The sequence below is a fragment of the Pan troglodytes genome, chromosome 8, assembly GCF_028858775.2.
Source record: "Pan troglodytes isolate AG18354 chromosome 8, NHGRI_mPanTro3-v2.0_pri, whole genome shotgun sequence".
Taxonomy (NCBI): domain Eukaryota; kingdom Metazoa; phylum Chordata; class Mammalia; order Primates; family Hominidae; genus Pan; species Pan troglodytes.
Window position 1 is genome coordinate 108750001 of NC_072406.2, and position 14909 is coordinate 108764909.

The window sequence follows — 14909 nt, forward strand, 5'->3', positions numbered from 1 at the left end:
ATTTAGTTAGAAGTATTGTGCCAGTGTAATCCCTGGCTTTGGTAATTGTACTACGGTTATGTAAGATGTTAATACTACGGGAGCCGGAGTGAAAGGTATGCAAGAACTCTGATGTTTTTGCAACTTTTCTCTCTAAAAGTATTTCAAAATAATTTTTTTTTTTTTTTTACAAAAAGGAGAGGAGGAACCACTATAGCAAAACTAAATAATCATAGCTCCTGAGGATGACCCCATAATCCTCCTGTCTGCCTACACTATCAAGCTAAGTACCTTCCAATGACACTGTGGAGCACACGTGTGTGGATGCAATGATCAAGATGGTGCTAATTGAATCACTTGTGAAAAACAAATATTTTTACTTTATAGTCACACCTTAACTGGTGGTTAAGAGCAAGATTTTGGAAGCAACAATGTAGGTGGCTAAATATCAGCTCTGTGACTTGGTAGAGTTCTTTGGCCTCCTTGAGCCTCCCTGAGAGTGTCTCACAGGATGATTAGAAGCGTGGGCATTAGGATCGCAATGCATAGGTTCCAATTGTGTTTTTCCCACTTCTGGCTGTATTGACTACACATCCACCAGTCCAACACCAACCAGTATTTTTAGGTTCAATCGAACATTCAGACTCACAAGATGACCCTGGGACATGCTTGGCACCAGTCCACTCAGAAAGATAAAGGACACAAGCTAGCAGGGCAGTGAAGAGAGCTGGTCTTCCTTTGAGCCAGTCCTTGCACCTGATCAGCAGCTCAGATGCAAAGAGACAAGATCCATAGCAGGCCGCGCTGGTGAAAAACCTCATGTCCTACAAGAGCAATTTCTCTCATAGCAACTCCAGAGGCGGAGCTTCCAGGGTCCCCATGAGAGGTATGCCAGAGTCAATGCCCTCAGGAAAGCCCAAAGAATGCTGTCCCTTTCAAGTATTTCTAGTTCCTGTACAGATCCTCCCAGTTCCAGATGCAATTTACCAATCAGGAGCCATTTTTATTGTAGGCAATGTTGCCTGGAAACATAGTTGACATTTGGCTCTTACCAGGTTACCGGGGTAACAGAGCTAGGAAGTCAACTGAAGGTCAAAATCTTATGCAGAAAGGGAAATGATAGCTATTATATTTTCTCTTTGCCCATAATTATCTTGGGCCAAGTTTTTAAAATCCTCTCAGCTTCTCTCTCTTCTAGTCTGTAAAATGGTGATAGTAATAGTACGTATCTCCCAGGTTTGTCATGAGTATTAAATTAGGAGGTTGCCAAGTGCTTAGCACAGTATCTAGCACATAGGAAGTGCTGAAGGAATGCTAGCTACTATTATTACTATTACTATTATTTTTATTGTTAAATTCTATACCCAGGCTAATGTCCTAAACAGAGAACAATTCAAAAAAGAGGATTCAATTTACACTTCTTTAAACAGGACCTTTATTTGTCTGAACCCAAGTTTTCTGCCTTCAAAGTAATGAATGCTTATGAGTTCATTGTAATATTTGAATTTCCACACATATTCTCAAATATTTCATTATTATATTTAGCCTAGTAAAAACTATGCCTACTCAATATATTTATATTTGAATATACCTAAAGTAAGGGAGGAATCTTCAGACAACAAACATCAATTCTTTACAATAGAGTTATTTATGGAAATCTGACTCACAGACAAGGCTAGCCAGGTGCATTTTCTTTATCATGGCTTCTGGACACTAAGTACTGGCTTGACAGAGCCAGCAGGCTTCTTCCCTTCTTGGTGAAGGGTCTGCCACTGTGGTCCAGACCAGACTTGGAGCTCCCATGCCCATTTGCCTTACACTTCCCTGACACCTATCACACTCTTTATTGGTGGCCCAAAAGTGAACACCAAGGGGCAATTCCAACAGCTCTTTCACCCCTGCTGGCACCACTCCATGCCACCAGGACCATAGGGAGAGGCCAACCTTCTGGACAGAGCCTAAAGCCAGAGGATCCGAGGCACGGCTGGAAGAACATGATGGGGGCAAAGGTGCAGGGAGGAGAGAGAGGGTGGTCTCCAGACACAGGGGAAGATCCGAAGTCAGGAGTAAAGGTACGGACAAGGGCTAGAGCCAATTGAACAGACTGCATGCAGGGAACAAACTTAAGTCAGAGAAAGGCAGCAGCTGAAACCAGGCAATTAATAGAGACCCAGGTGATGGCCACTGAGCAACCAGTGCAGGTCGGCATCACGATCAGAAGCATGGACTTTGATATCTTGGAGACCTGGGTCCGAGCCCTGGCTCTGACTCTTACTAGCTCTGTGTCCTTCGGCAAGTCACTTGACATCACTAAGTTTCTATATCTCCATCTGTAAAGTGAGGATAAGTAACAGTACCTACCTCATATGATGATCATTCGGGCCAAAGGAGACAATGCTTACAAAATGCTTACTAACAGTGCCAGGCACTACATTTTCATGGGTAGCATTATTATTATATTGAGGCAACTTAGTTGGTATATTAGTTTTCTATGGCTGCTATGACAAATTACCATTTAAAACAACATAAATTTGTTATCTTAGAGTTCTGTGGCTCAGAAGTCTGAAATAGGTCTCACTGGGTCAAAGTCAAGGTTTTGTCAGGGCTGCATTCCTTTCTGAAAGCTATAGAGGAGGATCTGTCTCCTTGTCCTTTCCAGACTCTAGAGGCCACCTGCATTCCTTAGCACTAGGCCGTCTTCTGCCATCTTCAAGCCTAGCAATGTTGGGCAGAAAGCTTAGCTGAACTGAGTCCTCCCATTGATGCCGTCTCTCTGGTCTGTTTTCTGACGCCCTCTTCCACTTTTAAGGACCTTTTTGATTATATTGGGCTCACCAAGGTGATCCAGGATATTCTCCATATCTTGAAGTCAGCTGATTAGCAACCTTGATTCCATCTGCAATCTTAATTCTCCTTTGCCATGTAACCTAGCATACATACAGATTCAGGGGCATTATTCTGCCTCCCAAGATAGACCCAAGCATCAGGCACAGTCAGCCTGCCATGAATTTCCTTCCCATACTGGGCCAGTGAAGGAAAGAGAGGACAGAAATTAGGGTACACTCAAGTGAGTCCATCATGTTTACACACCAACTGGGTAGCCTTGTTCTGATATAGACATTATTGAGTCTCTAGATGTGCACTGCCTTAAATGAAGTTACCCAAAAATGATTTTTCCATTTATATTATAAAGAAAATGATTTTTAAAAATCTTTAGTTGAACATAAATATCTCTGTAGACCAGGAACAGCAGATGCCATACATGGGCCTCCATGCCCCTATTCCATTTTCGTGGCGAACATCACTACCAATCATAGCATTCTTTCTGTCCTTTTCAACACAGCACCCAGGCACTCAATACTGGCCAACTGGGGCCAGTATTTATTACAGGTGCGCTGACTCATGTCTGTAATCCCAGCACTTTGGGAGGCCAAGACAGGAGGATCACCTGACGTCAGGAGTTCAAGACTAGCCTGGCCAACATGGCAAAACCCCATTTCTACTAAAAATACAAAAATTAGCTGGGTGTGGTGGTGGGTACCTGTGGTCCCAGCCACTTGGGAGGCTGAGGCAGGAGAATTGCTTGAACCCAGGAGACAGAGGTTGCAGTGAGCTGAGATTGCACGACGGCACTCCAGCCTGGGCAACAGAGCGAGACTCCATCTCAAAAAAAGAAAAAGAAAAAGAAAAAGAAAACTAGTCCGGGCACGGTGGCTCACGCCTGTAATCCCAGCACTTTGGGAGGCCGAGGGGGGTGGATCATGAGGTCAGGAGTTTGAGACCAGCCTGGCCAACATGGTAAAACCCCGTCTCTACTAAAAACAACAACAACAACAACAACAACAACAACAAAATTAGCCAGGTGTGGTGGCGTGCACCTGTAATCTCAGCTAAAGAGAGGATAGGCAGGAAAACTGCTTGAACCCGGGAGGCGGAGGTTGCAGTGAGCCAAGATTGTGCCACTGCACTCTAGTCTGGGTGACAGAGCAAGACTCCGTCTCAGAAAAAAAAAATAAATAAATAAAATAATACAAAAATTAAAAATATATATAAAAGAAAAAAATACTGGCCAACTGGCCTTGGCATGTGAAATTATTTTTAAAATGCTCTTTTCCATACCTAATTAGGCACTAAGTCCTGGTAGTAGCACATATTATCTTTGTAATAACACTTTTTTAAAAGGTACCTGGTTACCCGGAGTTAATGAGTGATAAAACCCTCTCAGGCTCTAAATATGACAACCCCACATGTACACATAACCCGGGCATACAGTGAACTACACAGAAAACTCTGTTAAGTGAAGGTAGTCTGTTTCTAGACAAAGAGCATTTTGGGAGGGAAATCAGAACAAATCCCTGCATTCCTGGATGCTCAGGGCTTGTACTTCAGATCCCAAGCACTTAAACTTCATGACTTGCAAATTAAAAATAAACCAACATGTACTGAAACCTGCCGGTCTGAGGAGAAAGTGCAAAGTTCTTTCATTTCAGCAAAGAAAAACAACAACAATGATAAGGAGACTCTGGGGCCACAGCCTCCTTCTGGAAAAGCCAGCTATAGAGTCACACTGCACTGTATTTAAGGAGTCAGCCGGAAAGAACCCACTCCTGGAATGCAAGAAGCTTGAACAGATGAGAGAACACCCAGGCAGGCACTTAATTAAAGAATGAATCAACAGCAATAGTGAATTCTCAAAGACACCCATATGATACTCCTCATGGGACACAGACCACTTAGCTGCAGTGGAAACTCCATCCAGATTATATGCTGTTAATTTAATAGGAAACCAAGTGAGTATATAACACAGTGAAATGTCAGCTACTGAAAGACTATTCTTCTAGAAAGGCTTTCAAACCCTGAAAGTAGGCCAAAAGAATTTTTTTCCCCAGCAAGAATCTTTTGTGGCCAAAAAGAGAGCCTTAGAGCAAGGAGCACCATAGCCAAACATTTGAAGAGAACCTGGAACACAACGGGTCAGTTTGCCTCCAGGTAGAATGGTTTGACTGACCATGTCAATAAGAAAGTCTAGCTTTTCTGTACCCTAAAGAAGTAATGGGATGGAAGAAAGAGGGAGAGGAAGATGTGGGAGAGATATACAATCACACACACACACACACACACACACACACACACACACACACTCTGTGATAGTTATTTTATTTTTTGAGTCAGGGTCCCACTCTGTCACCCAGGCTGGAGTGCAGTGGTGCAATCACGGCCCACTGCAGCCTTGATTTCCCAGGCGATCCTCCCACCTGAGCCTCCTTAACTACAGGCACACACCACCATGCCTGGCTAATTTAAAAAAAAATTTTTTAGAAGTGGGTTTTCGCCATGTTGCCCAGGCTGATCTTGAACTACTATACTCAAGCGATCTGCCCACTTTGGCCTCCCAAAGTGCTGAGATTACAGGCATGAGCCACCATGCGTGGCCTGCGATGGTCAATTTTGGGTGCCAAATTGACTATATTAGGAAATACCTAGAGTGAGGGTGTTTCCAGAAAAGGAGCATGCGAGTAGAAAAGATCCACCCTCAAGGTAGGCAGGCATCATCTAATCAGCTGAGGGCCCTAATAGAGCAAAAACAGACAAAAGGCAAACTGGTCTCTCCCCAGGGGCTGGCATACACTGCCATACACTCTTCTACTCCTGGTTGGACATCAAACTCCAGGCTCTCCACCCTTTGGACTACAGGACATACACTAGCTGCTCTCCCCTTGGGTTCTCAGGCTTTCGAGCTCAGACTGAGAGTTACACAATCAGCTTCCTGGTTCTGAGGCCTTCGGGCTACGTACTTTGGACTTCTGAGTTGATGCTGGAACGAGTTAAGATTTTTGGGGCAACTGGAATGGAATGAATGTATTTTGCATGTGAGAAGGACACGAATTTTGGAGGCTAGGAGCAGAGTGCCATGATTTGAATGTGTGCCCCAAAATTTCATGTGTTGGAAACTTAATCCCTCCATCCTCATGAATGGATTCATGTTGCTATCGTGAGAGTGGGTTTGTTATCACAGGAGCAGCTTTGTTGTAATAGCAAGACCTCTCTGGCTCTCCTGCTCTTGCCCTTTTGCCATGTGAATACTTTCCACAATGTTATGATGCACAAGATGCCAGCACCATGCTCTTGGACTTCCCAGCCTCCAGAATTGTGAGCTAAATGAACTTATTTTCTTTACAAATTACCCAGTCCATGGTGTTCTGTTATAGCAACAGAAAACGGACTAAGACACACACATACACACACACACACACACACACACACGAGAATAGCAGTGTAAAATTAGAGGGCTAATGAGTGATGGCTGGCATTGGCAATGAAGAAGGGGCTGAGGATAAATAGTTTAGGAGAAGCTGCAAACAAGTTCTGTGGTTTTCTTATGCAGACAAATGCCTCAGTACAGTACCCCTGGCAAGCACAAAGACCCTCTGCCATGCAGGAGTGAGTCTATGGGATGCATTTGTGGTGCTGTGCAGTGAGTCACATGCGGTAGCCCACCTGAACGCAGTCCCACCTGCATTCTCAAAGCAGTGTCTTTTTCCTCCATAGCACTGTCACAGTTTGTGGTTATATATTCAGTTATGTGGTGTTTTTGTTTAATATCCAGCTCTCTCACTAGAACGTAAGCTTTGAAAGGCAAGTTTCATGCCAGCTTGTTTACTGACTCATCATCACCTGGCACAGCGTGATTTAAACATATGAGAGGTTTGATAAATATTTTTTGAATGAATGAATGAACGAACTAATAAAGGAAAAACAAATGAACACATGAATATGAAGGCATTTGGGCTTTGTGAAGGAATCTGGGCATTTCTCAAGCCGAGAAAAGAGAAAGGCAATTTAGGCAGAAGGAAGAGTCAAATGCAAGGGAACATGAAAGAAAAGGCAGCTTGTAGTGACCAATGGAGTTACTGCCACCCTGAGATGTCTCACACTCGGGGACACCTAACAGATGTCTCAGTACCACCTATCAGGTGGGTGAGGTCTTTGCACTGGAATACTGACACACTATTCCACCCACAAAGTCAAGAATTACATCTTATTTTCTGGTAGCTCAAATTCAAGAAATCGCTGAACACCTATTGTGTACAGCACTGGGATAGGCACTGTGGATGATACAAAGCTGTAAGACATGCTTCCTATCGAGGCCAGGAGAGGGTAACCAGAGAAGCACGTATATAACTAGAGCCCAAGGGGATGTGTGTGCAGTGTCCCAAGGTAAGTGTGACCTGCAAGCTGTGCAGGTTCAGAGGGGAGCAAGGTTGCTGCTGGCGATGGGGATTTTATCTTTAAATGTTAAAACATTCAATCCAGTGTGCTTTCACTAAGTCCCTATGTCCCCAACATAGTTCTTGTATTTATGGAGGAGCAAAAAGCAACAGGAAGTCAAGAGGTACACTGAGCTCATCTCCCTGCTCCCCAGTAGGTTCTGTCCTTGCAGGTAAGAACTCATGCTGTGCACCCAGGCCCACGGGCCTTGAAGCATCTCTTGGCTCTACTCGCCAGAATCTTGCCAAAAGGGATGGCAGGAGGATGACAGAGCCTCAGCAGTCACAGGGAGGGAGGCTCCTGAGAGAAAAGGATGCAGATAGGAAAGACAGTATGTTTCATAAGCAAACCAGTAATGTAGTCATTTTGCATACAAATCGTCCTTCATTTGGTTTCAGACCTACAGGGCTGGGCTGTGAGGTCCTTTACAGTCCCCAAGTGTGCCCCCAGCTCAGACGGAACCCAGCTTGCAGAGAGGGGCTGTAATCAGAGAGCTCAGGTAAAGAAAACACTGCTGGAAATGATCTGTTACAAAGATGCCAGTTACCAAGGAGGTTGCTAAGGGAAGCTGGCAAGTTAGCTAGAGCTAAGTCAGCTCTCCACTACATAAACACTTGAGCTACAGAACCATGAGGTAGGGATCAGGGGTTCAGAAGAAAAGTTCAATGTAGGGGTAACATGAAGCAGAACAGTCCTCTGGAATTGATTAGTGAGTCTGCAGTTTCTAACGGCAAGATGATAATGCCTTTCTCCTTTCACTCCTTTCGCTTTATGGAAGAAAAATGAGGCTCTCAGGTATTGAAGCAAAGCTACAACCCACAAAGCAGATTACCCTGGAAACAGACGGGACAAGGGCCTCCCAGAACTGCCTCCCAAGGCCATTCTACCCAGAGCCTCAGAGAGGTGACCAGTCACTGGGCAAGCTTTCAACACAAAATTAATTACCTAGGTCCAGGGATCACCAGGACTACCATATCATTCTCCAAGGTAAGGGCAGGGGACAAAGAACTAAGTGAGAAAAAGATGAGCAGATAGTGAAAACACCCACGGACATTTGCCTTGAGTTTTATTTAATGTTTGCATAAGCTTATCCTTAATAAAGACATTTTATCTCTTACATAATAAGGTATGAAGGTTGATGCTTTAAATATGTGGGGTCTTTTTTTTTTAATTTTTGAGACAGGGTCCCATTTTGTTACCAGGCTGGAATGCAGTGGTGCAGTCATGGCTCACTGCAGCCTTGAACGCCCAGGCTCAAGCGATTCTCCCACCAGAGCCTCCTGAGTAGCTGGGACCACAGGCATGTGCCACCACGCCCTGCTAACTTAAAAAAAAAAAATTCGTAGAAATGAGATCTTGCTATGCTGCCCAGGCTGGTCTCGAACTCCTGGGTTCAAGCAATCCTCCCGCCTCAGCCTCCCTAAATGCTGGGATTACAGGCATGAGCCACCATGCCCGGTTGATCTGTGGGACCTTGATCAAAAAATTCTTAAGAGAATTGGGAGCAAAGCTGAAGGTTTGATAACAAGACACGTAGTTACCACCTGGTGGCAGCATATCTAAACTAAAGACTTGTGAGTGTGCCGTTTGTGTGTGTGTGTGTGTGTGTGCATGTATACACCCACGCAAGCAAGTTCAGGGGAAGAAGAGATTGGAGCAGAATTGTACAATCTCAGGGTCAGAACCCAACACCTCTCTCCAGCCCCATTTCAATTAACACTGGGAGCTTCCCCTATAAGCTTCCAACTCAGGTGGTTGCCTTGGATTCTCTTTGGAGAAGCAACCTCATTACCACCCCTTTCCCAAACTCAAGTCAGAAAGATTTGTCCCAACAACAGTTAAGTGATCTCCAAAGCAGTGATCTGAAAGTGGCCTAAAGCCTGCCACCCTAAAGCCTGTTTGTCCTGTGAGCGAATCAGTGAGTGAGCAAGTGAGTGAATGAACACAGCCTAATTTCCTTAATATGGTTATTTTCAGCCTCCAGGGTTACCACAGTCAATGGTGGGGCACTGATAAACGTGGCAATCTAGACATTTAGAAATAGCTCCTGTGTAAGTGTCCCTCTCAGGGCTGACAAATGCAGACCCTAGAAGGGCAGGCCAGGAGAGCCCTACATTCCAGTGGGACAGCAGACAGATTTGCCTCCTGGGAATTCGAAGACACAGATTCCTGATCCAGTCCTCCCTTGATGGGACTTAAGTAAGTTACTAAATCTTGGAGCCTTAGTTTTCTTTCCTGTGAAATGGAGATCATCCTATTCACTAAACCCTGGGATGGTCAGATGAGATCACGGAGATACAGGCAGTCCATGGACTTTTAAAGGGCTGCCAGATGTTCCAAGTTATCATTCTGCTGGGCGGTGCTGCAAATACGCATTTTAGATTTAGCAGTTTGTCCTTTATCCTACTTCTTTATGAATTAAGCTGCCTTGTCACCTACAGAGCCACTGTTAGTAAAATAAATTATTCCTCCCCAGGTCTAAGTTGCTGCTGCTTCTGAGCCAGGAGGTAAGCGATCATTCTCAAGGTTAAACTTGACGCCACAGAGACAGAAACACAAACCAAACCATGTCTAGAGTTAGAAAATTCAGAGTTCACATAACTGGGGAAATGAAAAATGTGGGCCAGGCATGGTGCCTCACGCCTGTAATCCCAGCACTTTGGGAGGCCAAAGCAGACGGATTGCTTGAGCTCACAAGTTCAAGACCAGCCTGGGTAACATCACAAAATCCCATCTATATGAAAAATACAAAAAATTAACTGGGCATGGTGGTTCACACCTGTAGTCCCAGTAACTCGGGAGGCTTAGGTAGGAGGATGGCTTGAGCTGGGGAGGCAGTGGTTACAGGGAGCTGAGATTGTGCCACTGCACTCCAGCCTGAGCAATAGAGCCAGACGTTGTCTCAAAAAAAAAAACAAACAGAAAGAAAGAAAGAAAAAAAGAAAAAGAAAGAAAGGAAAGAAAGAAAGGTAGAAAGAAAGAAAAAAAGGAAGGAAAAGAAAAGAAAAAGAAAAATGTGGTGGGTTTCCTTTTCCCATGCAAAAAGCAGCCAAATTTGACAGGCTGCCTCCCCGCTGGTAGCCTCCTTCCAGCTACACGGCATCCAGAAGCCCCCTGGCCCGGGTGACTTCACAAGTTGCCAGTTGGCTACAAACCAGGCTAGCTCCAGAGCACACTGCTGCCTTGGGAAGCCCTGGTAAACCTCACCGATCCTGCTGTGAGGGGCCCAGCAGACCAGGAATAATGGAAGAGACACCTGTGGCATTCCCTGCAGGTTTCCAGTGCTGTGGTGGGAGCATGGCATGTGTTAGAATATCCAGGGGGACAGCAAGTGTAAGGCTCTGTCAACACTAAACTGCCAATAAAGTAGGGCATTCTTTAATTGTCCAGTAGTTTCATAGCAAAGACACAGGGCAGAAAGGATGATGCAGTCTCCAGATTCAAGTGGGTACTGGTGGTTCTCCAAGTGTTCTTTTGTGAGTGAGTCCCTATTCCACAATGGAAAGGACTGGGTCCTACCCACTTCCCCGCCTGTATCTCCAACACCCAGAAGACATCAGTAACTGAAATGTACTAGATGCTCCAGACATGCTTATTAGGTATATGGATAGGATGATGGGCAAGGCTAGGGGGCGCCAGAGGCTGCTTTGTTATCCAATATCTGGAGCTGCAGATAGGGGAAGAAAGGCTATAGAGGCTAGATGGTTTTTCCAAAAGGAACCATGACTAAAATGCATGGTGTTGGATAACAATTTCTGCAGAATATGGTCCTAATGACAGAGAAATCTGGATTCAAATCTGGGCTCTATCACTGATTGGCTGTGACACTTTGGGAGTGTTCAGCCCCTCTGTGCCTCTGTTTCCCCATTTGTAAAGTGCAGGTAAGAAAAGCATCCTAGTGGGGTAGCTTTCGGACTTCAGGTCCGAAATCAAGGGTGTGGATGGTAGCGATGGTGCTTTCTCTCCCCACATCCATGCCAAGGCACAGCTCATTCTGGAAGAGCTTCCACCAGCACTTCTAAGCCTCCCAGTTAGGTGATGGAGAGGAGCTTTTATTGCTCTTTCCCCTAAAGGAGCACCCAATCTGAATGGCAAACACCTAACAACCTCTGGACCACATCTTGCAGGTTCTGGGGTCAGTGTCAAAGGCCTGCTGGCATCAGAGACTGCCTCTGGCCCTCTGACCAACCTATGCCTTCTCTCCAAGGCATCCTGTTGGTGCCTGCTCTTCCATGAGTTCATGGATGGGAAAGTCAGGCCTGCCTCCCTGTGGGCCCAGGGCCCTACTGTCTTCTTTTCAGGCTGAAGGCTTGTAACACTCAATATAGCCCATTCCAGAAATTCCCCCATCCATAATGCTGATACCTTGGTTGATACTTCTCTTCCTTGAATCTATTAATGAAAACCAGAGGGAAGGAGGGCTAAGTCTCCGGTGGTGCCTCCGCATGCTTAGCATTTGATAGCGAATGATGGTAACACATGAATAAGCCTCTTAGAGGGCCTGCTGTGTGGGTCTCCTGCTTCAACTCCAGTACATGCGTGGAGATCAGATCCACTGTTACCCTGATCAGCGGTTCTCAAGGGTGGTGGCACTGCCCGCTGGGGGCGTTTGGAAAATCTATGAGGGTATTTTCGGTGGTCACCAAGGAGATGGCATTTAGGAAAAGGGGGAAGGACCCTAGACATCCTGCTATGTGTGGGACAGCCCTGCCCAATGAAGAGATGTTTCATGTCCCTCGTGACTTTCAAATATTCCCCTAGACATACATATAAGTTTTAAAAGGTATGTATGATACATATTTATACCTATGTGTATATTTCTACATATCTGTGTATATGTACAAGTATGTCTGTATTTTTAAATTTAATGTCAGCAGATATAAGCAAAAATATAGACAAATATACCTCATTTTATTACTAATTATTACCAATGCCATATTGGCTGGGAGTCACAAGTCACATAACTTCTCTCAACTCAGTTAAAGATTCCTATTTTGTTTTGAGTTTAGGTGTTGGAGGGGAACTTCTACTGCTCATTCACTTTTGTCAAAATGCATTACTTTTGCATTGGAAAAAACAAGATAATAAAAAGTGGGCAAAGTTTGTTAGACAGTTTATAAGAAAAATCATGATCCTGAAGAATGCTATTTTGAAAATAAGCTTACTATATATTAATGCAATAAAATCAAATTACCCCTCACCCCCCAAAAAATCTGCTTATTATTTTCTGAGCCTAGAACCTAAACTGTTTCACATATAAACACATCTTATTTTTGCAAACACTTAATTTTTTAGAAATTCAATTTCTATGAAAATGGAAAGGAAATCATAAAGAGTTGTTCACCATCTAGGAAAATCCAGGTGCCAATGCCAACATTATTCCCATCATTTGAGCCACCAAGACTGCAAACGTGTCAGTCAATGTTTGAAGCCGTTGACCGTGATTCTGAGTGTGTCTGCATCTGACTATTTTGTCATGACTTCTGGTGCAGGCATGTTTGAGTATGTCCTCTTCTTTAATTTCTCTTTCCTATTTCAATTAGGGCAGTATATTTGATTTCTGAGAATTTTATATGTAGGTAGGTTATATAATACATAAACCTCATGTCAGAGTAGGAAAATGTTTGTTATAAAAAGGACCCATGGAGACTGAGGGCTGAGAGCCACTGATTTGGCCTCTCAGATCACGAGGCAATGACTTCATCAATTCTGACTTCCAGATATTTGCTTAAACTCTCCCAGCAGTCATAACAGAGGAAGTTTGGAGAAGAATTCTGCTTGTCACAGCACATGACTCCAGCCCTAGCTTTGTGTAAAACAGGACCTTCATCTCTCTGGGGTGAAGTGAGGGTACATAGGGACTGCCCCGCGCCGTCTTCAACCGGAATGAAAAAAGCTGTTTCTCAGCAGAAAGGTGGAAGCAGAACTGGGTTGTGCTACTTACAGAGGTCTTCAGTGGCAGCTGGGACAAAGGCAGCCATGGACTCATAGAGATCCTCGTCACAGCCGGGGTTGAGCGAGCATTTCATAAGCAGGTCTGTGGAAAGGTGGGCCATGGACTCGTACACAGCATCAGCCTCCTCCCCGTGCATCAGTTCCTCTTTAATGTGACTCTTGAGCATGTCCACCGTTTCCTGAAAGAGAAGATGAGGCGCACGGCGCCCTGAGGCAGCCTGACTTTCCGGGTGGAAATTGGCCCCCGAAGGCACTTGTGGCCAGCAAAGTAAAGGCTCCCATGAGTCAGGATTACAACTGGTTGTGTGTATTTGTATTTTCCCACCTGACTGAATGCTCCTTGAGGCCAGGCTTCCCACCTTTTTTAGTTTATTTCACGTTTTTGTTTTAATCTTGGTATCTTCCTACAACACTAAGCACAGAGTTAGGCACTCAGGAAATACTCGTTAAATGTCCACTGACCAGAGGATACAAATTAAAAATTACTTTCCCATGGCCTGATGTGGTGGCTCACACCTGTAATCCCAGGACTTTAGGAGGCCAAGGCAAGTGGATCACCTGAGGTCAGGAGTTCGAGACCAGCCTGGCCAAAATGGCAAAACCTCATCTCTACTAAAAATACAAAAATTAGCCGGGCATGGTGGAGCACGCTTGGAATCCCAGCTACTCGGGAGGCCGAGGCATGAGAATTGCTTGAATCCAGGAGGTGGAGGTTGCAGTGAGCCAAGATCGCACCAGTGCACTACAGCCTGGGCAACAGAGCAAGACTCTGTCCAAAAAAAAAAAAAAAAACTTTCCCGTGAGCACCTTTTAAATGTCAGGTACAATGCTAGGTATTTGCCTATACCCTATCTCCTGTAATCCATTCCACTACTGCTTGAGAAAGGTATAATATTCTCTAGTTTACAGATGAGAAAAACAAAGCTCACAAAAATCTAGTATCTTACTCAAGGGCTTGCAATCCTGATTTCTGATATTTCTTCTACACCCTAGTGGTTCCTCCAAAGGGAAAAAAATGACACAAGGTGTGACCTTTACTGACTAGCCACGCAGAAATTCAAATGAGCTGAACAGGAATGCAGCTAAGGTGTTCTCGCCCTGTGTGTAGTCAGAGGTCACTCCGCAGCTTGGCACACTAGCCCCTGTTCCTTCCGCAGTCTCCTCCAAACTGTCAGGAACCCTGACAGTTTCCAGGTGTTCCAGCCTCGATTTTATGTCCTATGTGCCCAAAAGGAGAGATGATCTTGGATAAAGTGTCCTGACATCAGAAAGGTTCTCCCCTGCCTCCCACTGCCATCCTGCCTCCATGTGATTGTGAAGCCAGAGAGGTGACTTCCCTGAAACCTCTGCACAACTTTTCCTGGTAAGAAACTTTGGTGTTTCACAATCCTTATTTCAGCATCAACCCACAAAAATCCTCATTTTCACCACCACTACCCTAAGATAGCTAATCTTTTATTGACACTTCGTTAGTTTCCTCACGAGACCCAATAAAACAGATGACAGCTGTGAAATGCTGGAGATTCCAGATCTCACCTTTGGTTTTGATGTGGTGAAAAAAGGAAATGGGACAGTTCTAAGAGGTCATAAGCAACACAAAGGGACAGTCTTTTGGTCACAATGCTGAAGCTGCATCGGTTGAAGGTGACCACAGGGAGAAAGCAAAGATGCTATGACCTAGATTGACTTCAGCACAAAATGAAAGT

At 44.7% G+C, this 14909-nt stretch overlaps 1 protein-coding gene across 2 annotated transcripts in view; it reads right to left on the reverse strand.

Moving 5' to 3' along the window:
- Positions 1–14909, reverse strand: part of PIK3AP1 (phosphoinositide-3-kinase adaptor protein 1) — a 126749-nt gene that overhangs the window by 38751 nt on the left and 73089 nt on the right. For both annotated transcript variants that reach the window (XM_507955.8, XM_016919002.4), the window contains one exon: positions 13193–13382. In XM_507955.8, the coding sequence (XP_507955.2) occupies positions 13193–13382 (190 nt within the window). The remainder of the gene's footprint in view (positions 1–13192; positions 13383–14909) is intronic.